This window comes from Eumetopias jubatus, unplaced genomic scaffold (genome assembly GCF_037043125.1).
Source record: "Eumetopias jubatus isolate StellerSeaLion01/CBP00866 unplaced genomic scaffold, mEumJub1_p1.0 scaffold_14, whole genome shotgun sequence".
Classification (NCBI taxonomy): Eukaryota; Metazoa; Chordata; class Mammalia; order Carnivora; family Otariidae; genus Eumetopias; species Eumetopias jubatus.
In genome coordinates this window covers 102698431-102724635 of record NW_028274820.1, presented here as the reverse complement: position 1 = coordinate 102724635, position 26205 = coordinate 102698431, and the positions used below count along the sequence as shown (strand labels likewise).

General features: G+C 56.8%; 1 protein-coding gene across 1 annotated transcript; it reads right to left on the bottom strand.

Moving 5' to 3' along the window:
• Positions 1-340: 340 nt before the first annotated feature.
• NOS3 (nitric oxide synthase 3) lies at positions 341-18370 on the bottom strand. The gene is made up of 26 exons (XM_028089275.2): positions 18198-18370; positions 16773-16875; positions 16302-16450; positions 15924-16086; positions 14511-14602; positions 14279-14420; positions 13939-14078; positions 13659-13833; positions 13056-13157; positions 12278-12472; positions 12085-12158; positions 11758-11902; positions 11399-11503; positions 8404-8471; positions 7869-7985; positions 7588-7762; positions 5583-5715; positions 5393-5471; positions 5073-5260; positions 4362-4534; positions 3883-4093; positions 3709-3796; positions 2512-2633; positions 1544-1692; positions 976-1170; positions 341-880 (listed from the first exon to the last, which is right to left on the bottom strand). The coding sequence occupies exons 1-26, from the start codon at positions 18368-18370 to the stop codon at positions 719-721; spliced, it is 3618 nt and encodes a 1205-aa protein (XP_027945076.1). The 3' UTR covers positions 341-718.
• Positions 18371-26205: the final 7835 nt, after the last annotated feature.

The window sequence follows — 26205 nt, the reverse complement described above, 5'->3', positions numbered from 1 at the left end:
AGACCACGGAGGGCTGATGTTTCTGGAGTTCAGCACTGGTGTGATGTCGGAGAAAGTGGGTGTGGCTCCTCATCCTGTCTGAAACCAGCAGTAAAGGTTGCTCATGGCTGTGTTGCACATCTCTGTGACCTTAGTCTCTGGCATTCCCACTCCTGGGAGCTGAGGGCTGCACCTGCTTCTCAATCAAGAGCAAGGAAGCTACACAGAACTGTCTGTGCTTGGCTGGAAACCACATTTCTAGAGCGCTGGGTCAGAGTGGAGTATGTAGGATAGCACTGCCTTTCAAAGAATTACTACGACCTTCAACTGCACAAATTAAAAGACAAAGCTTGTCATGCTGTAATTTTAATCGATGGGGCTGGGTTAGGCATCTTAGTAGCTCTCATAACACCTGGTCCAGTCTCTTATGGTGAATCTTCAATAATAAATATTTGATTTAGAGATTAGGTTTCAAGATAAGGTACTCCTGGGGGAGGTAAAGGCAATCTAAAACTCACCTAAGGAACACAAAAGAGGTGACGGTAGGCCCTGGGAGGGGGCCTCCAGACCTGGGGCAAGTAAACAGACCTAGAGAGGGACATTTCGCTCATTCCCCGGAATAAGATGATTTAGGGCAGACTCTGGACAAAGATGGGAAGCACCTCGGGAGGGGAGAGGTGGCTGTTCCGGCGGACTGACGGCCCCTCTCCTGGAACTGGGATGGAAAACAAGAGGACTCTCAGGGGCTGGGGGTGTCTGGGCCAGGCGGGTCGAACGCCCAGGGCACTGCGCCCCGCAGATGTCGCTCCTGCAAGGAAAAGCTCTGGGTGCGTATGCGGCTTGTCACCTCCTGAGTGCGCAGTGTGAGCCCGAAAATGTCCTCGTGATAGCGTTGCTGATCCTGCGGGGAAAGGGCCAGAACGGGGGTCGGATCCAAGTAGGAGTGGGCCCCGCCCCGGGCATGACCCCGCCCCTGCATGGCCCCGCCCTCCGCACCCGCAGCACGCCGATGACGTCGCCGGCCTCGTCCAGCTCCATGTCGCCCTCCGTCGCTAGGATTCGCTGCACCGTCTGCAGGACGCTGGTTGCCATGGTGACGTCGCCGCACACAAACATGTGGCCCCGCTCGAGGCACAGCACGCGGTGCACCTCAGCAGCCAGCTCGGTCCGCAGGATGTCCTGCACGTAGGTCTGAGGGGAGCCGGGGTTAGGGGCGCGCCCGGGGGGAGGGGTTCTTGGAGGGAGGGTCCGGCCCTGGGGGCGAACAGTTTCTCCGCGGGCCCGGCGGCGCCTATGTGCGTGGCGTTGGGCTCTAGAGAGGTGGAGCCAAGCAAGGGGCGGGGCTAGGGTGAAGGTCAGGGGAACCGAAAGGCACGCGGGAGGGGCCGAGTGGGGGCGGGTGCCTGAGTGACGCCGGGGGTGGGGCGGTGCTGAGGGGCGGGGCGGAGGGTGCGCATTCTAGGGGGCGGGGCCGGGCCTGGGTCTGCGCGCCCTTCCGGAGCGCACCTCCGCCCTTCCCCGGTGCCCAGTCTCAGGTTACCCCCGCGCCCTCGGGGTGTCGCACCTTAGGGCTGTCGGGCTCCCGGGAGAAGGCGGTGAGGACGCGGCCAAAAACTCCGCGCTGCTGGGCATCCCGCACCTCGTCGCGGTAAAGGTGGTCGAGCTGGGAGCATCGGCAGCCGAACACCAAAGTCATGGGGGCGGGCTGCAGCCCTGCAAGCAGCACTGGGGCTTTGGAGAGCCCTCTCCCGGGGGCGCAGCCCTAGCGACATCTCCCACCGACTAACCTCGCCCAGGCGGATGGCCCACGCCTTTCGAATAGAAACAACCACTCTCGGCTGTCTAGCCTCCAGGAGAGTGCAGGATGCTCTCACAGAGACCTTGCCTGACCCGATTTACAGAGAAGACGCTCACAGAAAAGCAGATTACAATAGGTGGTGGCTCATTGGGTGGAATGACCAGTGGTGGCACTGCACTAGAACGTGGGGCTTCTGACTTAGAATTCCAAGCCCCTGGCACCATCTAACACGGAAGTTCCAGGACTCCCATGTAGCCCTGTCCCTGCTCCAACCCCATATTCTTGCACATCCTCCGCTTCCACATTGTCTGCCTTCCTATCAGTCACAACCCTCTTCTTTTGATTTACCAGCTGCCTTGCACACCCCATGTCCAGCCTGAACATCCTGTAGCTTCCTTGAGTCTTGGACACACTTAGGTGAGCTCCGGCACGGTGCCAAGTACACTTTGGGCATTTCTGCCTTCTGAGTCCTGGTCGCATCCTCTCCAGACTTCCAGTTCCCCTTGCCCCCTTGTCCTTAACCCAGTCCTGCACCTACTTTGGGTCTGGCCCCAGGAAGCCAGACCAACAGGGCGCTGCCCTCCCCTTGGTCTAATAAGCTTCTTTTCACCTCTGTGGCCCATTCCTTGCCCTCTTTCCTGCCTGGCTTCTGTCTTCCAGCCCCCGTCCCTTTCCCCCTAGATTTGTGTGACTCCCTCCTGTCTTCCGGTCATTCCCTTGGTCCCCAGTCTCACCTTTGCTGTCAATGTCGTGCAGCCGCTCCTGCCAGAATCCCCGGAAGGGGGCAATACCTGTGCCAGGGCCCACTAGGATGCAGGGCAAGCTGGGATCAGGCGGCAGTCGGAAGGAGGGAGCCCTAGTGGGGGAACATTCTGTCAGGGCCCTGTGCTTTCCCAGCTCGCACATTCTTACCAACTTCAACTCCAGAGGAGAACTCAACTTCCACCGGTGAATGGGTTGTCAAGTGCTTACGACATACTCTAGCTCAGTGTGGGCATGGTGCGTTTATGAAAAGAACTCTACTTGCAGGCAGAAACTCCCTGGACCTGTGTTTCTGGAGGTTGGGTCAAAGGGAATATGATTTAATTTGAATTGAAGAATGTTCTGATAGCTTCAGTTAGGAGACTTACAACATATGGGAAGGGAAGGACAGCTTTTGGTTCATAATGGATTCACTGAGTCTTTAACAATTTCAAATCCTAGCCTTAATGTTGGTATTTGGTTTGCATTTAGTAGATTGGTACAGTTTGTGATTTAGCCTCCTGGATGTGTTTGGGTTACTGGACCTAACTGGTGCCGGTCCTGGGGACTCTTTTAAGTCTCTCCGCATGCCCGCCCCCCCCCCGCCCCCGCCCCCCCGTCCCCTGAGGCTTTGGGTCCTGGCTGCTGGATGGGGCAAGGCTACTGAACCCCGCACCAGGGAAGAGTATCCTGCAATCTTTTACTTTCTTTGAGTCCTCAGTGATACTGTGGTAACCTAACTAGCTCTCTCTGGACTAAGTGGGGACTTGGCCTTGAACAGGGCACCAGTTCCCAAGTGCCATGCCTCCCAATATCAGACTGACCCCAAGGATGTAACGAGGGGCATCGTGTACCTAAAAGCAGCAGGGCCTGCAGATTGAACCCCAGCCCTGTCTCTGGGAAGGGAAGCTTTGAGACAGGACCCTAAGTCCAAACTAGCAAAACACCCAAAGCTTAGTCAAAGTTCTAAAGTAGCTTACCCAGATACCGCATTCCCGAGATGTGTTAGGTGGGTCCTCCCTGCTCCCCATCACACCCCTCACCAAAACTCCCACCCTCACCCTGTGCAGCCCCTGCTGATTCCTCCATCTGTCCCTGGCCATCCATGTGGCACTTTGTCCACCCCTGCTTGGACAGACGCTCTCTTCTCGATGCCCCTTCCACCCCCGTCCCCTGAAGTACTCACTTACCCCCTGATGAAGCAGGGTATGGGATCCCCAGCCTTCAGTTGGCTCAGCCATGTGGAGCAGACTCCATAATGAAGGGGGCCCAGTCCATCTGGGGGTTGGGGAGGAGAGGGTGCCCATGAGGGGCCCATCCCAGGGTCGCTGTGTGGCCCTGCCCCTGGCCTTCCATCACCTCACCCTGCGTCCTGTATGCCAGCACGGCTACTGTGAGGTGGATCTCTCCTGGGTGGGCGCTGGGTGCTGAGCTGACCGAGTAGTACCGGGGCTGGAGCAGGGGCAGCTGGGTGAGGAGCAGGGGGGCTGGCAGTGCCACCGATGGGAACTGCTCCAGCACCTCCAGCAGCGTGGGGCAGCGGAACCACTTCCACTCCTCGTAGCGCCGCGGGTCCTGGCGGGAGCAGGGCGCAATGGGCTCGGAACCTCCCAACCCTGCCTGCTGACCTCCCTTCTTGACTCCTCCTGAGCCGAGCCTCCTGGGGTTTCTCCCTCTTCAGTTCAGGCCAACAAACATTTCTTGAGCACCGAGAATTTAGAGCTGAATTAGTGACTCCAGAGCTGGGTCCGAAACCCCAGGGTGTGCTAGCCAGGCGGACCCAGTTTCCCGCCTGGCTCATCCCGCTTCTCGAGCCCCTGCTGCCCACTGGGGCCGCCCGCACCTGGCTGAGGCTCTCGAGCTCCTGCTGTTCGCTGGACTCTTCGGCCAGGGTGCTGAGCAGCCGAAGGAGTTGAGGGCTGGGCGGGGAAGTGATGTCCAGGAAGAAGGTGAGAGCCTGGCGCAGCGTGCATGGGGGCAGCCGGGGGTCCCGAACCCAGCTGGGGGGCGGTCCACCTGCAGGTGATATACAGGGGAGGTCTGAGGAAGGGGCCACCTGGAACTGCAGAGTCTGAGGTGGTCATTGCTTTGGGGGTATCCCAGGACTGACCACGCCTTGTGTTTTATCAGAGACCTTGCCCTTGAACAGTGGTGGTGGGCCTGTCTGGGCAGCCCCTTTGTGTGTGTGTTTGGCGGCCTCTGCTTGGTTTGGGTTGGTCTGGGTTCTTATTTTAATGCCAGGCACCAACGTTGCAAGACATAGACCCGAGGCCAGCTACAGAGCGGGGTAGGCTGTCAGGAGGAGACTTTAGGGGGAGCCCAGAGTGGGGCAGCCTTTTGGGGGGAAGGGGCAGGTACTGAGAAAGGAGCCACGCTCTGTGGACCATCCAGCCACAAGGTCAGCCCGACAAGAGGGAGCACAGCCGGCTCTGAGCACAGGCATTACGGCTGTGAGGGGAGGTGGCAGTCCTCTACCAGGTCCTCAACTCACGGGGACCCTGAGGCCAGGGGGGTGAGCAGGCTGTCACTCATGACCCAGACTGCCCAGCCTTACCAGGGCTGCCCTTCTCCAGCTGCTCCACGGCCACGGGCTCTCCTGGCGGAGGCGGGTCCTCCACGCGGCTCAGCAGCGCCTCCACGAGGCCGGGCCGGTTGGGCGGGCAGATACCTATGTGGTCCCCTGGCTGGTACTGCAGCGCCTCCTGGCCTCCAGTGTCTAGGCGCACCAGGATCGTGGCCCGGCTGCGGGTCAGGAGTTGGGGCAGTTAGAAGGGGGCAAGGAGGGCGTGGGCGGGAGCGTGCTGGGACAGAGGGGAGGGGAGGGGAGGCCAGGACAGGTGTGGGGGGGGCGGGGGGGGAGGTGGTCCTCCTCACGTGGACTTGCTGCTTTGCAGGTTTTCCACTGAAAGGACCGTAGCCTGGAACATCTTCCTCCTGTGCACGTGGATCAGGCCTGGGGGGAGACTGAGAGTGAGCTGGGAACCCGGCTGGGCCGCTGACACTTAGTCCTGGGACCCTGGGAGCCCAGAGGGCCAGCGGGGTCAGGGGGAGGCCAGAGCCTCACCTGGCAGCAGCTGGAGGCCCTCGGCCTGGGCACTCAGCCGGTACCTCTGGCGCTTCCAGCTCCGTTTGGGGCTGAATATGTCCCGGGCGGCGGCCTTGGCATCCTGTCCCACGCAGAAAGTCTCACAGGAGGCCTGAGGGGCGAGGTGGTGAAGGCTGAGGGCCTCGGGCCACCAGGGAGAGCGGAGCACAGCCGGCTCTGAGCACAGGCATTACGGCTGTGAGGGGAGGTGGCAGTCCTCTACCAGGTCCTCAACTCACGGGGACCCTGAGGCCAGCCTCAGGGAGGCTGAGGCGGGAGGCTGAGCTGGGCTGTGGGGTCCCCAGAGGCCACCTTCCTTCTGTTCCTGGGACTATTGGGGGGGGGGCTTTCACCTGCGGCCTCAGCAGCCCCAGTGGCTGAGGCTGACAGTGCCTGTTCTTTGACCCATTTCATGGCTTGGCCACTGCACTAGCTCTCCCTTTGCATATTTACTCGTGTCACACCCACTGGTTCCCTAATCTGGTGAGTGGTACTCTCTCGGGGAGCGCGGTGCGCGGCACACGGTAGCACTCCGTGAATGCGGCTGTGCGCTCCAAGTGCGTTCAGATTCTGACTCCTCTACTTAACATTCCACATGCCTCACTGAGCCCTCTTTCCACCTCATTAGGTTCTGGGGAGGATGAAATGAGATGCTTTATTTAAAAACCCTACAGTGCTCCCGGGAGTGGGACACCAAATTTGGGTGGCTGTGGGAGGGGTCTCTGGCCGCTCTGTCCTTCTGGCGTTGCTCACAAGGGCTCGAGGGGCCCCTGGGGCCGGACCCCAGGGAGGGTGCATATCCTATTGGTCTCTGTTCAGGTAGGAGTCCTGCAGACTGCTGGTCCCGGCCCAGGCTTGAAATCCAGGGCTCACCCATGATTGGTTGCTCCTTCTCCTCCCAATGCGTATCACCAGTCCTGTTAATCTTTCTTTTGTGTGTGTAAGGTCTTATATCTCTTCCTTCCTTCCTCGGCCCCCTCCCTTCCTTCCTAGCCCCACTGCTACCACCCTAGCTCAGTCAACGTCTTCCTGCTTTCCAGTTGGATATTCCTTTCGTTGACCCTGTGTCTCTAAAGCAGTATCCCTAAAACTTCACCTTGTGCTCCTTTTCCTGTTCTACCCCTAGCTTCCAGTCGCTTCCTTTCATCTGGATTCTTGTTTTCCTTCCTGTTCTGCTCCTCCCAACCTGAACCTATCTATTTCTTCAGCTTGACTTTCTCCTTCCCAGCAAACCCTCCACGTGTGCCAGGCTCCCCCGCAGCCCTCCTCAGTGCAAGTCCCCCTCGGCTCCCTCAGGCCAGACCTGATAAACTCAAGCCTGGGAGCCATGGGTGGGGCGAGCAATTGCCCTGAAAGAATGTTAGACAGGGAGGAGTCTGTTCGCCTCCAGGCATAATCCCCAGACCAGGCAGTGCTGCCTCTGGGGGAAGCCCAGGCTGAGAAAGTCACAGCCCTGGGATGCACCCCTCCTTGCACTTCCCTGAGCCAGGACGCCATCTGTCCAGGCACCTCCCCAAGCCTGTCTGGCTTCTGACTTCCTGTAGGTTCTGTGCTGGCCTCGATTTCGGCCCTCGCCTCTGTCCAGCCTTCTCTTGGGCCTTACCCTCTCCCTCCACCCTGCCTGCCCTGCATGCTCACCCTCTAGGCTCCCACTCAAGGGCCCCTTCTGTGCCTGGCTGTGGCTCTACCTGCGGGCGCCCTTTCTGCTCTCCTCTGCCTGGGCCGGCCACCTCCCGTGTTGTTAGGGCCGCGTCATCCACTGCTCCGTACTGAGCCAGAAGGGCTGGCTGTACAGTGGTGAAATGAGGGTGGATTTTGGAAGGAACAGGATGGGACCAGAGAACCAAACAGAATCAGGACAGCAGCAAGGCCTCCAGCCTCAATGTTGCATGTCTCAAGGGGGAGGAGTGCAGGTGGGAGGGAGCCAGAATTGGGGTGGGAGGCGAAGCCTGGGTCACATGTTTGAACAGGCCCAGGGGCTCACCTGGAAGGCGGCCTGGGCCCAGCCACGGAAGGCCTCCTCCTGGCCACACAACTCATCTCCCTGGCCCAGCTGCAGTAGCCGCTCCCCGCCCAGCTCTTCCAGCCGTGTGTCCACCGCACGAGCGAAGGCGCAGAAGTGGGGGTATGCCCGGGAGCCCAGGCCGAACACACAGAACCTGGGGTTCAGGGAGCCGTCACTGGAGCCCACACCTGTCGCCGCCCCCTGTATGCCCCGGCAGCTTGCCCTCCCGCCCATGCCTCCCCTCACTGCAGCTCCCACACCTGAGGGTACCCAGGGCCCCTGCACTGTCTGTGTTACTGGACTCCTTTCTCTTCCGCCTCCAGGAGGACACCAGCGGGTCTGAGCAGGAGACGCTGTTGAAGCGGATTTTGTAACTCCTGGCAAGAGAAGACAAAGACAGGGCTGTCCCAGAGAACTGGGAGCATGGCGCAGGCCCAGACACAGCCTGGGGACAGCTCCGGGGTCTCTACATCTGGGATAGGAAAGACCCTGCCCTTGGGCTTGGCTTTGTCTCCCTGGGGATCTCTGTGCTTTCAGGCCCCATTGTGCCTCCCTTCCCCTCTCTGAAGGGGACCTCAGGACTGACCAGCCCTCAGAGTTCCGGGGGCTGTGAATGGCCAGGTCACAAGGAAGGAGGGCATCCTGAGCTGTGATGGGGGTCCAGGCCTCCTCACATCTGTCCTCTAGCTTGTGGGAGGCACAGAGAGAGAACATTTCAGCCCTCCTTTCTTCACTGTCTCCACATGCCTCACTGCCCTCCCTCCTACCTCCCCCTAAGCTCCGAGCCCCACTCACTTGTGCTGTTCTGGCCGAGGGGAACTGTTGTAGGGGCCGGACATCTCCATGAGGGCCGCCGCAAAACTCTGGGGAGGGGAAGTGTCAGTATCATGGTTAGTTTTGTTTTATTTCAAACCACACAGAAGTTTAAAACTGCAGTCGGCTGATCCTTATTTATAAATTCTGATTTTAATTTGTTTTGAAAATTGTATTTATTTATTTATTTTTAAGATTTTATTTATTTATTTGACAGAGAGAGACACAGCGAGAGAGGGAACACAAGCAGGGGGAGTGGGAGAGGGAGAACCAGGCCCCCCACCGAGCAGGAAGCCCGATGCGGGGCTCCATCCCAGGACCCTGGAACCATGACCCAAGCCGAAGGCAGACGCTTAACGACTGAGCCACCCAGCCGCCCCTGTTCTGAAAATTTTAAAACTGGTATTGGCTTTTTGAAAACATTACAGAACCATAAAGTAACAAAAGAGAAAAATCTGCCCTTACCTTTCCTCCAGTCCTCGCCCCCAAGGCATGTGCTCTATGGACAGGTGTTTAACCTCCCAGATCTGTTTGGTTGTACTTCCATATGTATCGGTCTTTATAGTTTTTCCAACAAGTAAAAATGGGGCCACACCATACTTAGCTGCTTTTTCCTCAGCAACCTATCATGGACCTCCTTCCAGGTCAACACACCAAGACTGACCTCTTTTTGAATGGCTGCATAGTGTCCCCACATTTTCATGGACCACATGTAGGAGACTCGTCTGACTCAGGAATCTGGGTGGTCTGTGACCAATGCTCAAACATTTGTATATACACACACCCACCTCCTCTTTTGTGTGTTTTGGTAGGGTAGTCCTTGCAAGGGGAGTTGCTGAATCAGAATTTAAAGGCGGGATGAGGTGGGTGGTCAGATCTGCCCACAGCAGGAGAGTGCTCTTTGCTCACTCATACCAACACTGGATGTGGCCAGTCCTTAATGTTTCAGCCAACTTGACAGGTGGAAAACAGCCCTCAGTCTCCGTGCATTGCCTCCATCGCTAGTCGGTGGCACTGACATCTAGAAGGCTGAGCTATGTCATGTGCTGCCGCGAAAATAGCTAAAAGCTACGCATAACACCTTCACACAGCAAAACCCAAAATGTGGCAAGCCTGGAACACCCCAGTGTTAGCCCTAGGTGCAATCTGGGTGGCGGGCCTTTACATTCACCCTAATTAGTGTGTACTACTTTAATTTTATTTTTTGAACCTTTTGTTGAAGTGTAACACGTTCAGAAAAGCACACACATCATAAACGTATAGCTTTCTAGATTTTCACAAACTGAACGTGCCTGTGTCATCAGCATTGTCTCAGGAAATGTTGCCAGAACCCTAGAATTCAGCTTTGGACCCCTCCCAGTTACCACCTCCCACCCCGGGGGGGCAACCATTGTCCCAATTAAAACCAAGGATTCCTTTTGCCTCTTTCTGAACTTAATACAAAGTGAACCCTATGGTCCGATTCTGTTGTGTTTGGCTTCTTTCCCTCTACATTATATTTCCAGATTCACCTATGTCGTGTGGTTGTGATCCGTTCACCCTCATTGCTGCATAGAATTTGAATAGACCACAATGTATTTATCCAGTCTACTGTGGACAGTCATTGGAATTGTTTCCAGTGTGGGGCTATTATGAACAATGCTGCTATAAACATTCTTGTTAGTGGCTTTGATGAATATTTTCTGTGGGCCATATTCCTAGGTTTGCTCCATTTAAAAAAAAAAAAAAAGGAGTGAAATTTACATACACTGAAATGCACAGAACTTAGAGGTGCAGTTCAATCCATGTGGCTGTTTGGCAGTTTTTTTGGGTTTTTTTGTTTTTTGGTTTTTTTTTTGAAGTTAAACATACATCTACCCGATGACCCAGCAATTCCACTCCTAGGTATTTATTCAAGAGAAATGAAAACATAAGCCCACAAAAGCCTTGCCCAAGAATGTTCATAACAGCTTTATTCATAATAGCCAAACCCTGGAAACGACCCAAGCGTCCGTCAGCAGGAGAACAGAGAAATAGTGTGTTCACAGAGTGAACGCTGCCTGCTGCTCGGCAGTAGAAAGGAGCAAGGCACTGAATCGCTCACAGTGAGATGAGCCTCAGACACGGGCCGACTCCTTACTGTGTGCTCCCCTTTCTGTGACATCCTAGAGCAGGCAAAACTAACCTGGCTGACGGAAGGGATGGACTAGGAAGGGGCTGGCTGGGGGCACTGACAAGGGGACTGCCTAGGTGATAGAAATGTTCTGTGTCTTCATAGGGTAGTGTAAATACCACTTTTATACTAAAAAAGGAAGTGATTCTGTTATTCTTTACAAGGCAGATCAGAATGACGGCTGAAATGGGCAGCACGGTCGGCAGGGCGGTCGGTGGGAACTTGCCTCAGAATTCTGCTTTGGGCTGCTTGAGGAGGTACCTAGCGCTCAGGAGGCATTTATCACCTAGAAGCTGCAACAGCCAAGGGCATGAGGAATGATTGTAGCCGGGGCCGCCAGACACAGAGAAGCTGGAAAGATAATGGCTGATAATAAAGTGTTCAGTGGTGGAGCTCTAGTTTGTTTCTTTAAAGATTTGTGCGGAAAGTGAAGTTGCCTAATCTCTGTTGACATCTGAGCAGCGCTCTTTTCTTTTGTTAAGGAAAGAAGAAAAGAGAAAGCTGAAATTGAGTAGTAAGTGGAGTGTCGCTGTTTTTCTGACTAGTCAGTGCTTGGGAGCAGTCTGACCTCGTCAGCGAGCCAAGTGCCTTCCACATATTAAACACTTGCATGGATAATGGATATGACCCGGGGACACACTGTGAGGGGGTGGGGCTGGAGTATGGCTTGTGCAGGCTTTCGGGTCCCAGTGAAATGTCCACACTTGCACTCTGGGGGACTCTCAAGGCATCTCCACTCTCCATCATGGAGGTGGGGTTCCTGCCCAACCACCCCATTTTGAGTCTCCCCTCATTTCCAGTGGCCCCTTTCCTGCTAGGCCTCACCTCTCCATTCTCTGGGGGATCACCATTCCCAAATGTGCTGGTCACCACCAACACCAGCGTCTCATGCTCAAGGGACACCACATCGTACTCATCCATGCACAGGACCTGTGGACGAGGAGAAGACCGATGTCCCAGGGCCTTGGCCCCTGCTTTCCTGGCACTTCTACCCTGACCCTCCCTGGCAGGGCACAGTTCAGACCCTGACTCAGGCCTGGACTCAATCCCTGAATCCATTTGGATCCTGGGCTTCCTCCTGGGCTCTGACTTGTGACCCTCTTCTGTCCTCCAGGGCACATTTGAAGATACGGATGGGCCCCCTCCCCCTTCCCAGATCCCCACTCCACTGGGCTTAGCCCTACCCTGGGGTCGAAAGCCTTCCGGAAGAGTCTCCCCAGCTGCTGGGCGTAGCTCTGGGCCCGGCCGGTCTCGGAGCCATACAGGATGGTCGCCTTCACTCGCTTTGCCATCACGGTGCCCATGAGTGAGGCAGAGATCTTCACTGCACTGCAGGCGAGGGCAGGGTGAGGGCGGTCCCAGGCACACTGAGCCAGGGCCTCCCCAGGTGCATGGTCCAGGCAAGGTCTTGGGGCACTGGGTGGTGGGTGTGGGAGTTGGTGGGCCTTCCCATTGCTAGAGCTGGTCCCCTGGGTGTGGGGGGGGAAGGGCAGCGCTCCTAGAGCACCTACTTGGCCACTTCCTTAAAGGTCTTCTTCCTGGTGATGCCGGCACCCTTGGACGCACTCCCCTTCCACGGGTCTGGCTGCAGGGGAGTGATGGGGGGGAGTGGAGGAGGAGATAAGTAAAACAAACCTTTGGAGGCCCCTGGGGGCTGCTTCGCTAGAGCTGGCCACAGCGGGCGAGAGCCAGCGGGGTGGGCACCTGATAGCGGAAGGCCGGGGACAGAACATAGTTGACCATCTCCTGATGGAAGACGGGGGTGAGGCTGCCAGAGATGGGGGGCACGATCCAGGCCCAGTCGGCAGGACAGCCCCCCCTAGCCTTCTGCTCGTTCTCCAGGTGCTTCATGAAGGAGGCGGTGGCAGCATGGTGGTCCACGATGGTCACTTTGGCCAGCTGGGGTTGGGGAGGCAGGGGCTTAGACTCAGCCCACAGACTCACACTTCTGTGACCCCAATCACCGCTGTGCCCTGGGTCACCCCACATCTGACACGTGCTGTGTTCTCCCACCATGCTGTCACCCCTGGCTGCAGCCGGCGTGGCGTGCCCAAAGCTCAGCAGTAGCAGCTCCAGTCTCCCATGTCTGTCTGTCCTGCCCCTGAACCAAAACATCCTAAACTCTGGCCAAGTTCTCAGCAAGTGCTAGTTTCCTCAACCAACAATGCTGAGCAGGCCTTCAGTCCTGGAGTTGGCGTTTCCAGGATCCAGGGGGTCCCACACATCACAATACCCACTCTGCCCTGGGGGCCTGCATTACTGAGCATGTCCCAATCAGCAGGGCTCCAAGCACACTCTACCCCCATATTGTGGTGCCTGGAATAGTAGGTGCTGTGTCCCTAGAAGCGCAGGCCCAGTGTGCCCCAGGGACCGTGGTACTCCTTCCAGCTGTGTCCAAGCCCTGCCCCCGTCTCTAAGTGCCTCCCTCTTTTCCAGCCCCAGCCCCAGCCCCTTCCCTCCTGGCCGGTCTGGGTCTGTGTACCTGGTAACTGTGCAGCACGGCCAAGTTGATTTCCACCGCTGCCTTGTCTTTCCACAGCGATGAGGTTGTCCTGGTATCCAAGTCCATGCAGACCGCCACATCCTGGGAGCGGGGGTGCAAGGCATTGGTAGGGACAAGTTTGGGGGGAGTGGACGGAGAACATCTTTGTCTGGAACTCATGACTAGAAGGAGTGAGGGTGGGTAGGTGGCCGTCGAGAGGCCAGACTGCTTAATTTGGGGCCGGTTCAGGTTCTTGCCTGCAAAGGCACCCCTGAGCAGAGAGGGACCCTGGGCCAGTTACTTCTCTGCCTCGGATCTTAACTTCTCATCTCTAAAATGACATTGTTTGCAAGATCTGCCTTGAGAATCTGAGGAAAGCTATAGAACTATAGATCCCAGAAAAATAACTGCATATTTGTACCCACGCATGTACACCCCTTTGCCCCAGATTCGCCGTCCCGGGGCCCTCCAAAATTCTGGTGTAGGAGGCAGCCTGGACCTCACTCAGGTTCTCCCAGTTGCTGACAGGGTGGGGACCTATTTGCGAGTCACAGGCTCCAGCCCAAAGGGGATGCATCTCCTTCCCTACCCACGGGCCCTCACCTCCAGAATGTTATATCGGTGAGGGTCACACAGATTCCGCGTGCCAATCTCAGTGCTCATGTACCAGCCGCTGAAAGGGGCTGCAGGGAACTCCAGTCCCCCGATTTCCAGTAGCATGTTGCTCACCGCTGGGAGGGCATACCAGCGCAGGCCCAGGGCCGCAAACCACTCCAGCCTGGGGGTGTCCGGGCGGGGGATCAGGCTGCCTGTGGAGCCTGGCCTGCCTGGCCACCCCAGGGCAGCCCCTCCTCCACCTGATCCCAGTCCCTCTCATGCTCACGTGGGGTGTTCCAGGGGCACCTCGAGGACCAGCTCGGGGGGCAGAGCAAAGAGTTCTGGGGGCTCATCTGGGGCCTGGAGCAGTAGGGGCAGCACGTCAAAGCGGCTGTTTCCTGGGGTCCAGCCGTGCTGGATGCAGAGCTGGTGGGGAGCAGGGCCAGAGGTGGGTCTGAGAGGCCCAACCTCCTGCCCTCCTCGGGGACGCCCTTCATTGGCATCTCCCTCCTTCATCTCAGGGTCCCCCATCCCTGCTCCACCGGCCACTCCTTGGCTGGACCACCACGCCCCCTCACAGAGCCCTCATTGGCTGGCCTCCCCCTGCTCTGCCTCTCTGGGCCCACCTCAGTGATCTCCACGTTGGCTGGGTCCCCCCGCACCGAGCCGTCCTGCTGCCTGTAGCCCGCATAGCGCACCAGTTGGCTGTTCCAGATTCGGAAGTCTCCGCGGCCTGGGGCGCGCTGGGGGAACACTGTGATGGCCGAGCTGACACATGAAGACGACAGGTGTCAGAGCCCTGCCTTCACTGTCACGGCGGGGAGGGGTGGCATCTGGCGCAGTGTAGGGGGCACTCACCGGAGGTTGCCCCGGTTCGTGGCATACTTGATGTGGTTGCAGATGTAGGTGAACATCTCCTGGGCAGAGCTGCAATCCCGGGCATCGAACACCTGAGCCAGCCGAGGCAGGGGGATGGGGGGCGGTGGGGGGGGGGGAGAAGGGCTCTTGAGTCTCAGCTCTAGGAGAAGGTGAGGAGGCAGGGGAGGGAGTAGCCACCTCCTCTGCAGCCTCCAAAGGCTGCCGGGGTCACTCGTCACGGTTCTTTCTCCTCCGGGGAGCCTCCCTGACCATCTGCACCCACGCTGACCCCGCCTTCTTCCCCTGCACCCCACACACCCAACGTAGCCTGGTCTGCTCCTTATCTCCTTGGCTGGGACATCTCCCCACCCCTGCAGAAGCTGACTCAGTACCTGATACAGAGGAGGGACCCAGTCACTGCCAAACTGATGATTGGGGAAGGGCACCAAGTGGCAGGGAGGCCACCTAAGGGTGTGGGTGGTGAGTTCCCCATTACCCACGGCGCTCAAGCAAAGGCAGGTGACCCCAGCCAGTCAGCAGACTCTCCTTGAGCACACTGATGATGGGAAGGCGGTTGGCCGCACTAGGTGGCTGGCTGTCTAGGGAGTCTGCCCATCCTGACATTCTGATGCTAGGAGAAGCACCTTGACTGGCTGAGTGGGGCCACCAGCAGGGAGCTGGGAGGTCCCTTGCTTGCTTGTGTTAGTGACAGAAGCAGGGGGTGGCAGTGGCTGGTCTGGGGCCAAGGAAGGGGTGTGGCAGTGAGTGGGATCCAATATGGAAGCTCTGATGGGTTCAAAGTTGAGCTAGAGCTTTGAACAACTTCAAGGGGGTGCAAGTATCAGACAGGATCGTTCTTTTATTGGAGGCTCCTTTGGGGATTTACTGAGCATGTGGCTTCATTCCAAATTCTTTGGTGGCCGGCTACAGCTAAGGAGGCCCAGGTCATGGATTAAGTTCCCCTGTGGGTCAGCTTGCTTATCTTAGGCCATTTCAGGGGTTGGAGTGTGAAGGAGGGTGTGAGGCCCAGGTGCTGGAGGACTGGGCTGGACAAGTGGGACGCACAGGGAAGAAGCAGAAAGGGGCCTTTTCCAGAAGAATGCTTCTGTTGCTCAGACAACTCCCCAGCCCCCCCCCCCCCCCCCGACCCGATCACTGCCCAGCTGTCCTCACTGACTCAGTATGTTTGGGTGTTTCTCTCCGCAGCCAACCAAGGCATTGATACGGGGCTTAACAACCAGGTGTTAGCTATTGGGCTGAGGGCTCCCCAGGGGTACCAATCTCTAAGGGAATGGGCAAGGATCTCCCCACTGCTTGGGACCCTATAGGGGGTCCTCAGGAGCTGCCCTCACTGCTCCTTTCCTTTTTTCTCTCCCCCAGTCCCAATCCTGGGCGCTTGCTGGCCAGCTACACCTGCAGCTTCCCCCACTGGATCCGGCCCACACAGCGCGGAGCATTTCGCCAGGCCTGCTTGGCCCCGAACACCAGCTCACTCTCCCGAAGCTGGTAGGTGCCCGTGGCTGCTACCTCCGCTTCCACCTCCTGAAGCCTCTGCTCATGGGCCTGGGAGCCGCTCCTGTTGTGGAGAGGGGAGCAGAAGAAAGTCATATTGGGGGGAGAGGTTCCCCAGGCTTTGTGTGGGTGTTGGGGGGAGGCTGGTGGGTGCTGGTGTCAGGGTGGGGGATGGGAGTGGGTCCTGGGGAAGGTGATCATCCTTTCGAGGGCTCAGCAGGACCAGGGGCCCACACCAAAGGACAAGGGTGGGCTGTGGGTCTCAAGGCACGGTCTCACCTCTTGATGGAGCTATAGTACTGGTTGATGAAGTCCCTGGCCTGGCTCAGCAGCTGCTCAGGGGGTGGAGGGTCCTGAGAGGGCCGGCTCTGCAGTTTCCGTGGAAATACCAGAGAGCCCAGGCAGCGTCTGGGGGTGCAGGGCCCATCCTGGGTTGGGGTGGAGGGCAGAGGCAGAGAGAGCAGGGTGTATGGAGATCAGGACCAGGTCAGGGTGCAGAGGCAGGGTGGGGAGCCAGGAGGGTGGGTCTGCGCAGGTGTGGGTTGAGGGCTGGGGCTGGGACTGGAAATCGGGGTGAGGTTGGGTTGGGCTTGGCTGTGGCAGGACTTGGGGCAAGGGCTAGGACTCACCAGAGGTCCCTGTGTGTCCCTTAGCTCCTCTGGCTCTTCCCAGTGTCCCTTTGAGTTCAGGAGGGGACTGGCCGTAGCCACACTGACCCTGACGTGGGATGGGGAGGGCTCCCGGCCTTACCTGCTGTGACTGGGCACTTAGGGTGTCGTAGGTGATGCTCCCCACCTCCCAGTTCTTCACACGAGGGAACTTGGGCCCGTCCGGTGGCCGGGTGAGCGGGGGGCTGCTGGGACCCAGGGGAGCGGTCATGGGGGAGGAGTGTATTTCCTTCTGGATGTGCCCCTAGAGACCCCTCCGGCAACATTAATAACCCCAGTGACTCTTGCTCGCCTGCCTCACGCTTCCTTACATTTCCTCTGTCCACCCTCACAGCCACCTTAGGAGGTAGACGGTATCGGCACCCTCATTTACAGACGAGGGACCTGAGGCTCAGAAAAGTTAGGAATCTTGCCAGAGGCCCAATGGGCAGGATCAGGTCCCTTCAAAACCCAGGCCTGCCTGTCTCTTGTGTTGCCAGAGCCTGGGCTGCCCAGGGCAGCGGCGCCGAGCTCCTGAGCTCCTGACCCAAGGCTGGGTCCTCGTCCCTGTTCAGGGCCCACCTTGCCTCTTCTGGATGTGGGGTGTCCCACCCCCTGGAGCTGTGAGGATCCCTACTATGAGGGGGACGGAGCCCGTGGCTGAGCTGAGGGAAGCCCCCGCAGGGAGTCCTCAGCCCAGATTTCCCTCCCCACTCATACCCCTCCTGACAGTAACCAGCGTGCGAAGGGAAGCCTCAGAGGCCTTATCACTTCCTCCCAGAGGCTGCGGCCTGCGTCGGGGAGGAAGGGAGGGACTCGGGCCTCGGGTGCGCCTGTGCGGAACCTTCCCCACAGAGCTCCCTCCAGCCCCTGGCCCCCCTGCCTGGCCTGCCACCCCACCTGGCCTCCAGCTGCCCTTTCTCTCTTCTGGGGGCTGAGGATGCCAGGTTAGTTTCGGGATTGACGGCCACCAGGAGGTGGGGCCAGGAGTCGAGGAAAAGGGCCTGTTGGCTCTGTCTTTCCTGCCTCCCACCCCGAGGGCCGGAGTCTCCTGAGCCAGCTCTCTCCCATTTCTGTGAGTGGGTCTTCTCACTCTCCTGTAACTATCGTCCCCAGCCTCTTTTTTTCTGTTAAATAATCACCAGTGTTTGTTGAAGGCTTGCCATGAGCTAGAAACTTATAACAATTCCATGGAGTAATCACTGCTCTGTCCTTATTCTATATACATGAAGGCTCAGAGAGGTTAGGTGACTTGCTCAGAGTCAGACAGCTCTTGGCAGCAGAGCAGCATTCAAACCTGGTCAACTGGCACCCTTACCCCCTGCTTTCACCTGTTGCCTGCTGGTCCTGATCCTGGTCTCTTACCTGAGGCTCCCTGATTGTCCTGTTCTTTCCGTACTGATAGCCCTTCTGTGTGGGGGCCCCGGCCCTCCTGGCTGAGCTACAGGCTCCAGCCCTTGCCAGCCCGGGGCTCCTGGGCCAGACACCCTCCCTCCTGCCCCCGGCTTCGAGCCGCCTGGGCCCTTACCTGAGGTCTGGTGCGGGTGGGGGTGCGGGTGCGGGTGCGGGTGCGGGTGCCCTGCTGGGCTCTGAGGAGGTCGGGGAGGCAGGGCCCTGCTTGCCGCACAGCCCCAGGCCCAGGCCCAGCCCCAGGCCACATGGGGGCCCGGGCTCCTGGCCCACACTCTTCAAGTTGCCCATGTTCAGCCTTGCCTCAGCTCTGGCCCTCCAAGCGGAGCCCAGACCTTTTCCTTAGGAAGGGGAGGGGGCAGTGGGAGGGGGCTCTGTGGTGCTGGCCCTTGCCCCGCCCCTGCCCCACACACAATGGGACAGGAACAAGGCAGGCTGGGAGGCTCTAAAGCCTCGGCTCCATGCCCGCCCAGAGGGTGGGGGGCCGGACGCCTGGGTTCCGCTCAGAGGACTGGGACTGATAAGTGGGAAGCCAGGTGTTCTTGGAGCCCTGGGGCTGGAGTGCAGGAGCAGGGGTGTGTGTGTGGACGGGTAGGTGGGGGTCGGGGGTAGGGGTGGGGTTGGCAGGGTGGACAATCAGGGTCAGAGAGGTTCTTGTGTGTTGTCTGGCCAGAGCAGAGGACTTCCACCTTGCCCTTGCTGGCCTTGCTCTGAGGGGTTGGGGGGGAGGTGAGCACCGTGTCAACATCAGGGGATGGTTCCCAGACTCTGAGTGACCACAGGGACCTCTCGGGTCACTGCAGATGCTCTTGTTCCCTGCCCTGTCTACAGCTAAGCGCTCCTGGACCCCCACCTTGGAGTGCTTTGGAGGTCTTGGGGATACAGTTCAGCAAAGATGCAGTGACCCTTTGTCCTTGAGTCTGGCATTAGGGTATCCCTTCCCCTCCCAGCCCCAATTTCCTGGAACCCCCGCCCCCCCATGACTCAAGTGGGGGACACAAAAGAGCAGGAAGCTGCCATCCAGGGCCTCCACCCCCACCCTGTCATCCAGTGACGCATGCTTCCCTGGGGGTGGTAGGTCAGCAGATAGACCCAGCAGTCAGTGCCGAGCAGGGACTGCCCAACTGGGAAGATCTTGGAGCCCTAGCAAGAGCATGGGGCTAGGGAAACTACAGTTCCCAGAGTGCAGATGGTGCACCCCAGCTCTCTTCACGTACCTTGGGCAGTCGTGCAAACTGGGGTTTGTAGTTCTAAGCCATCAGGGGGCTGGAGAAAGTCCGTGAGCTGGGGCATCTGGGTCTGCAGGGGTCTGAGCCTCGTGGATGTGAGACCACAGAGACTAAGAGAAACCGTGGGCAAGAAACAGAAGTGCAGAGACTGGGAGAGGCAGACAGGCAGACAAACAAACACGTAGATTTGTGTTGGCTGGACTCCTTTGAAAAGCAGTAGAGGATAAGATTGGGGTGGGCCTGGGTGGGAGCCGGGCAGGCGGATCAGCCGGAAGGAACAGGCTGTGCTGCGAGCTCTGGGGTCATACCAAGAAGTTAGGGTCGGCCAGTTTCGGGGGAGGAGGGCGAGGGGACCTCGGAACCATGGAGAGGCCTGAGCTCCTGGACACCTGGAGAGCTTTGCTGCCCCTCTCTCACAAAGGGGCAGGTGGGAGTCAGAAGCACAAGGCCTATGCTCAGTCCAGACCTGTCCCTAGGTCCCTGGAGCCTGAGGCTCCACCCCACTCAACCCCCTTTCCCAGCAAGGCAGGAGGCGGATCCAGGCCCCTACCTCTCAGACATTTTCACCAGACCCCACTTCTGGTTCCCATTCAGCCACTACCTAAAATGCACATGACAGGGAAGGACTCCTTTACGTACACTCCGGGTAATGGAGCAGTGGCTGGCCTCCTCAGGGACAAGGTGACAACAAGCATCAGATGCTGAGTCCTCCAGAGCACTTGCCTGCACCATTTACCAAGCCACTCCCTGTGGTCTCCTGACCTTGGGACCGCCCCTCCCCTTTGTGCTTCCCACTGCTGCTAGAATCATCTCAAAAAGCAGGGCTTACCTCTTGCCCTGGCCCTCCCTGAAACCTTCCACCCAAGGCCGAGGCCCAGCACCACCCTGGCCCAGCCCTCGATTTCCCAAGTATGCTGCTCACACCTTCTGTTCCGGACAAAGGGGCTTCCTCATCGATCCCCAGACGGTTTTCAGGCCCTTGCCTGTTGCCGTCCCTTGACCTCACCCTTTGCCCTCTGACCAAAGAGAATCTTTCTTCCTCTTCCTCATGGCTCAGCCCTGGCAGCTCTGGAGGTAACCTGCCCAGGTCTCCCTTCCAGAGAGAACCTGCTACAGGAACTGCCTGCCTTCGGAATCTGCCCAGGGTTCAAGGCCCACATGCTTCCCTGGAAGCTTTAGTCTCTGAACCGTGGGGGGTCTGTGGGCTCCCCACTTCTGCCCAGCCGGCACTCCTCTGTGGCCAGTCTTGATGCCGAGCCCCTGTTGGCCTGGCAGAGAGCTTCTCAGAGCTCACTGTGCTCTGAGCCTCTTCCTCGCTGATTCTTCTTCCTTCTCTCCTTCCATAAATATCAGACCTGCCTCCTGTTCTGGAGGCTTCCCCTGCCTCCCCATTATCTTTTGCAGACACGACCCCCGATCAGTCTCTTATGAGACGTCCAAGATGGGGCACTTCCTGGCCACAAGGGGATCGGGGACAGTTCAACACTGATGTTGATTTGGGCCGAGGGAGCCATGGCAGAGGTTTTAGGAAGAGGAGAAAGAGTCAAAGGAGAGACAGAGAAAGGCTTTGTCTGGGAAAGTTTTCTTCTCCCACTTTTCCTAGGGCTGTGGCTGGCATTGGCCCAGTGTCCTAACTTCCACTGAGGGACTCTAGCCTTCCCAAAGCTCCCAGATGGGGAGATGGGGCCTTTCTCTTCCTCCCCAGGGCCCTGCCCCGTCTTGTCTCTCTCCACCTTGCTCTTTGTCTGTCATCCCTACTAGGGCATTAAGGCTTACGCGGCTCAGTGGCCCACTGCTCTTATTAGCAACTGCACTTTGAAGAGTAATTTCTGAAAAGACAAAATTTTCAAGACCCACAGACTTGAAGTTCCACTGAGAGGCAAGCAATTTTAGCTTTGAATTGTGGGATTTCAAGCTGGAAGGTCTTTGGGAGCCCAGCCCCTGGATCTCGGGGATTGGCTGTGTTCTTTGTCATTGGGAAGGCTGGTCCAGACCCCATCCCCATCTACCCTGGTCAGTGCAGGTGACAGACCCTTCTGTGGGTAAGTAGCCAGGCCCATGGCTCTTCCTTTAGAAGGAGGCAAATCTTTTTCCTGTCTTCCCTTCAAAGCAGAGCCCTGGGCAGGGCTTGAGATGGGATGCCCTGACCTTGGGGGAGGGAAGGCTCTGGCCTTGAAGTGGGTGTGTGGGGCTGTGGGGGCTGTGGAGGGTGGCGGGTGACGGGAGCGGAAGGCCCTGACTCTTTATAGCCCAACCCGGAGTTGTTCAGTGTGAGCTGGAAGTGCCCCACCCTCCCCACTATGAGCAGCTTCCTTCCTGCCTGCTGGCAAGGCCTGGGTGGGGAGCTGAGGGAAAAGGAGGCAAGGGAAGGGGGGGAAGCCAGCTGAGGGAGGGGAGCAGCCCTTCTTTAGTTTAGGAGCCTCTGTCTGATGTAACTCATGCCGTGCTGGGAGGTTGGGTTCGGAGCTGAGAGGTTTGCCCAGCTTCCCGATTGCAAGGTGGAGCTGGATATTTCAGGAAGGGCTTTGGACAGGGTCTGGGGTATTTAGGGCTCAGGCAGTGGGAGATGTTGCCTGCCTAAAAGGGGCTCCTGAGCGGGCACTGGGGAGCCATCATGCAGCCCCAGCCCTTCTTGAGGAAGCCACATGAGGGCAGCAGAGAGCTGAAGAGAAGAGGTTGGAGCAAAGGCCCGGGCTCAGGCGTCCCTAGACAATGATACCCAGAATGAGCAAGGGCCCAGTGGCACGTGCCTCTGGGCCCAGCTGGAGTGGGGGTCCACATTAATCTTCTGGGACCCTGAAGTGGTTCATCTGCATAAGCCTGAAGGTCCTGATGATGACTCTGGGACCAGCCCACTCCAGGAGAACAGGGGTATCTTCTCTTGGGAAACCTCCCTGCTTCTGCACAGACCATACCAGGTAGGGTGAATCGAAGGCACAGGGAGTGATGTTCAGCACAGCCGGAGGCGTGAGCATCAGGGGCCATGGCTCCCGAGGGAGGAGGCAGTTGCAGCAGCTGCTGGGGAATTGTGGGAAGGAGTGCAGGGGCCTCATTCTGGAGCTTGTAGCTGCTGCCCCTGTCCCACAGGTGGGCTCCCAAGGGCACATTGACCCTTTTCTGGATACTCTTCTGTCTCCTGGCTTTCAGACTGGTAGGAAAGTGAGGGGGCAGAGAGACCTCTGAGAATCTTAAGACCTTAGCCTGAGTGACCAGTGACTGTCAGCCTTTGGGGGCTCCTGGGGAGTTTGCACTAATTTCCTGAGAGAGACCTGGGTATCTCCAGGCCTTGATTCTCCTGGAGGTTTAGACTCTTTCTGCTGAGCCACAGCCGTGAGCAGATTTTGTGCCCGTGCCTATGTGTGTGTGTGTGTGTGTGTGTCTGTGTTTGTAAGTAGGAACATGTGTGAGTATGTATGGATGTGTGTGAATGTGTTTATATATGAGTGAATATATATGTGTATGTGTGCATATGTGTAAGCACACATATCACACATACGTATGTGACCTTGGGCAGTGTTTCCTGGAGTTCCCTCCTTGACCTGCCTCCTCTTCTAGTCCCTGTCTCTTCAAAGCTAATTTGGACTAAGAACATCAGGATGGATATGAATGTTTTCACATCCATGGGGACTTGAAATTGCCCTTTGTTCCTGGGATCCAGAGTGACAATGGGGAGTTTTTAGGGTCAAGCTGAGGTCTCCTGAATGATGATCATGGGGGCCCCTGACTTAGGCGGTGGAGGCTCCTCAAAGAAGGCCACAGTTGTCAGGGATCAGTCTGACAGGCCTGCCCCTGTGCCCCCTCCGGCCTCCCCTCTTCTCTCCTCCAGTCCTTCAGCCTGGCCCAGTTTCCTGGTGTGGTTTCTGTGGTGCTGGGTCTCTTGGGAACTGGGCCTTTGAGCATCAAGTGTGCCCAGCGTGGTAATTCCATAGCAACCATCATGAGGACTGGCTGGGCAGAACCCCTTCCGCCTGCTTCTCAGGTGCCCTGGGGAGGGACCAGGCCCTCTCTCTAACCCAGGGTGAGAGGAGAAGCCTATAGATAGATCCTCTAGATTGATTTGTGAAATACAGAGACCCTGATCCCAAACCCTGATAGACCTTTAGCCATTGTGTTGTCTTCCTGCCCTCCCAATTGGATTATAAACCCCTTGACTCCCAGTGACCAGCAAACTAAAGGTTCCTGGTACATTTGCTGTTGATGATGATGTGGGCCTTTCTTGGGGTTCCCATTCTGTTCTCTGGCTTCCGAAATTCCAGCCTAGGCTGCTGTAGGAACTGGCCAACCTCAGTCCCTAGAGGAGCCTGACTTAGCTGCTGTTCTGCCTCGTGCATCCAGAAGAGGGAGCGCCTGAGCTCTTTCTTTTTCAGGGGAGAAAAACTGAATCCTCTCTTCTTGGACATTCTGGGCCCCTGCACATAATCTGCTTGTGCAATCACCTTCACACCCTCACCAGCTCTATCTTCCTACAAGAAGGCCCCAGTCTGGACTGCTATTATCCAGAGGGACAGAGATGAGGTGTTCTGGCCACTCAGCCAAATTTTCCCTAAACCCTGCTTTATAAAGCCTTCCCTTCCATTCCAGGCTTAAAATTATCTCTTCCTACTCTGAAGTCAAAGCATTTATGGTTTGCACCACTTCTTGCCACTTGGGATCTAGGACCATGTGACGTCTCTTGTTGGCTGCCATTCATTGTATTTAGCCCCTGCAATACATTATCTATTCACATTGAGCATTTTTTCTTCCCAACTAAGTGCAAACTTTTCAAGGTCCAGAGGCTGGATTATATGTCCTGTATTTCTCTAGGGCTCTCTTACAGCATGGGATACATACAGAGTGATGGATAATCATTTGTGAGTAGATGGGGAAGACGATGGAGTGGAAGACCTGATTGGACCTGAGTTCTCTTTTCTGGTCCTTCACGTTGGTTGATGATTCATGGGGTGGGATAGCTACCCTTCAAGATGTGGAGCTAGTTTGGGGTTAGCATTCCCATGCTCATCCTCCCTCCCAAGCTGGGGGAGGCTCTGAATTCTGCCTGGTGAGTTTAGCAGAATGAACAAGGAATAGTTCTGGAGAGCTGACATAGCTACTCTGTATCTAGAATTCTCTGGGTCTTGTATCTTTTTTCTCTCTCTCTCATACACACACCTTGAAATCCTGGATTCTTTTTTTTTTTTTTTTTAAAGATTTTATTTATTTATTTGAGAGAGAGCTAGCATAGGGGAGAGGCAGAGCAAGAGGGAGAAGCAGGTTCTGAGCAGGGAGCCCGATGTGGGGCTTGATCCAGGACCCTGAGATCATAACCTGAGCTGAAGGCAGATGCTTAACCAACTGAGCCACCCAGGCGCCCCTAATTCCTGATTTCTTTCAACTCTTGTTATATGTGGTATATAATCCCTGACCTGGTTTGGTGTGTGGAGTGGGAAATCACTTAACTAATAACCAGGAGAGCTGCTTCTTGTGCAGCTCTGTTTCTAACCTCTGGCACAAACTTGAGGAAGGATCTGCACTGCCCTGAATCTGTTTTCTCATCTAAAATATGAAAGTGTTCCCTTCTGGCTCTAATATTTCATAAAGCAACACAAACCCCCAAGGAAAAGCCAAGGAATTTCAAATGTAAAGTTCAGGGGAGGATTCATATTTTTTCCTTGATGACTTGGGTGGGGGTGAGGGATTAAGGCACTTTTGGGGCATAGGGAAGTGAGACCTGAGGCTTTGTAGCACCAATTGGCAAAACCGGCTCTTCCTTCACCGTATGCTGCCTCCTGTAGCTACTGTCCAGTTACGGATGCATTTTCATGGTCTGGGGTGACTGTATAATTCACTGTGTCGGGAGGAGGGCCCCTCTCTTGCTCACCTGAGCTGCCCTCCCTGGTTTCCTGCCGAGCCTGGCATGGAAGGATTTCAGCACCTTGGACAGAGACAGCCTCCCGCTCTGGGGGACCTGAGCAGCCAAGAGAGCTTGGGATCTCCTGCCAGGCCAGCTTCCCTGGCAGGGTGGCACCAAAGCGTGAGTTGCTCCTTAATATTTTTTAGTCTGTCAGAACATCCAAAAATAACCCCCCAGTCTATGTCAAACAGTGCACTGGTTTTGCAAACTCTGAGGGCATTATTTAAGAACAACAACAGCAACAGCAACCACTATATCTTAGAACAGTGTCAGGTCCATAGTAGGTGCTTAGTAAATAATTATTTCAAAGGAACACATGCAAATTCAGCCTCTAGAAAGTGCCCTAGTTCTCCCTTTATAATCAGGTTCTCTCTCCCCATCAGTGCCTCCTATATCGTAATTCTGGAACTTCTACTACTCACTAAGTTCTGGAGCCTCACCAAAGCCCCTGCTTGTGTCTGAGGAGGCCGAGCTCCATCCTTAAATCATCCTTAGGGACAGATGGCTGTTAAGTTCTCAGGCAGAGGAAATTTAAACTGACCTCCCTTCTTTGTCGTTTGGGGGTAAATAGATCGGTGGGAAGACTCCACATCTGACTCCTGTTGGGATTTTGCTTAATGAAAATGTTCACGCCCTTCTTCTCTGTCCAAGAAAACCCTGCCCATCCAGGAGGACTCAGCCTTCCCAGGAAGCCCTCCTGGCTGCCCTAACCCACTCAGAGCCCTCCATCCTCTGAACTCCCCTGAACCTATTATCAGAAGCACAATGTCACACCAGATTGTTTTCATAACATTCATGCTCATTAGTTCTCCCCAGTTAAATGATGAACTCCTTGCAGGTGGAGTCTGTACCATATGTCTGTTTGTTTTCAGGAGACCCTATGGTGATGAGCACACAGCAGGCTTCAGTGGGAGACTGATGGGTCTGAGGGTGTTCTCACCTACCCTTATGGGTCCCCCACTCCACTTACTTTTGGTCTGAAATAAATATGTAGGGTGGATCAGGGT

Coding starts and splice junctions, on each gene's coding strand:
- NOS3 (XM_028089275.2), bottom strand. CDS start 18,370: ATGGGCAACTTGAAGAGTGTGGGCCAGGAGCCCGGGCCCCCATGTGGC. Junction 14,603..15,923: donor TCCAGTGGGGGAAGCTGCAG/GTGTAGCTGGCC, acceptor CGGCTGGCTCAG/GTGTTCGATGCCCGGGATTG. Junction 7,986..8,403: donor CCTCGGCCAGAACAGCACAA/GTGAGTGGGGCT, acceptor TTCTCTTGCCAG/GAGTTACAAAATCCGCTTCA.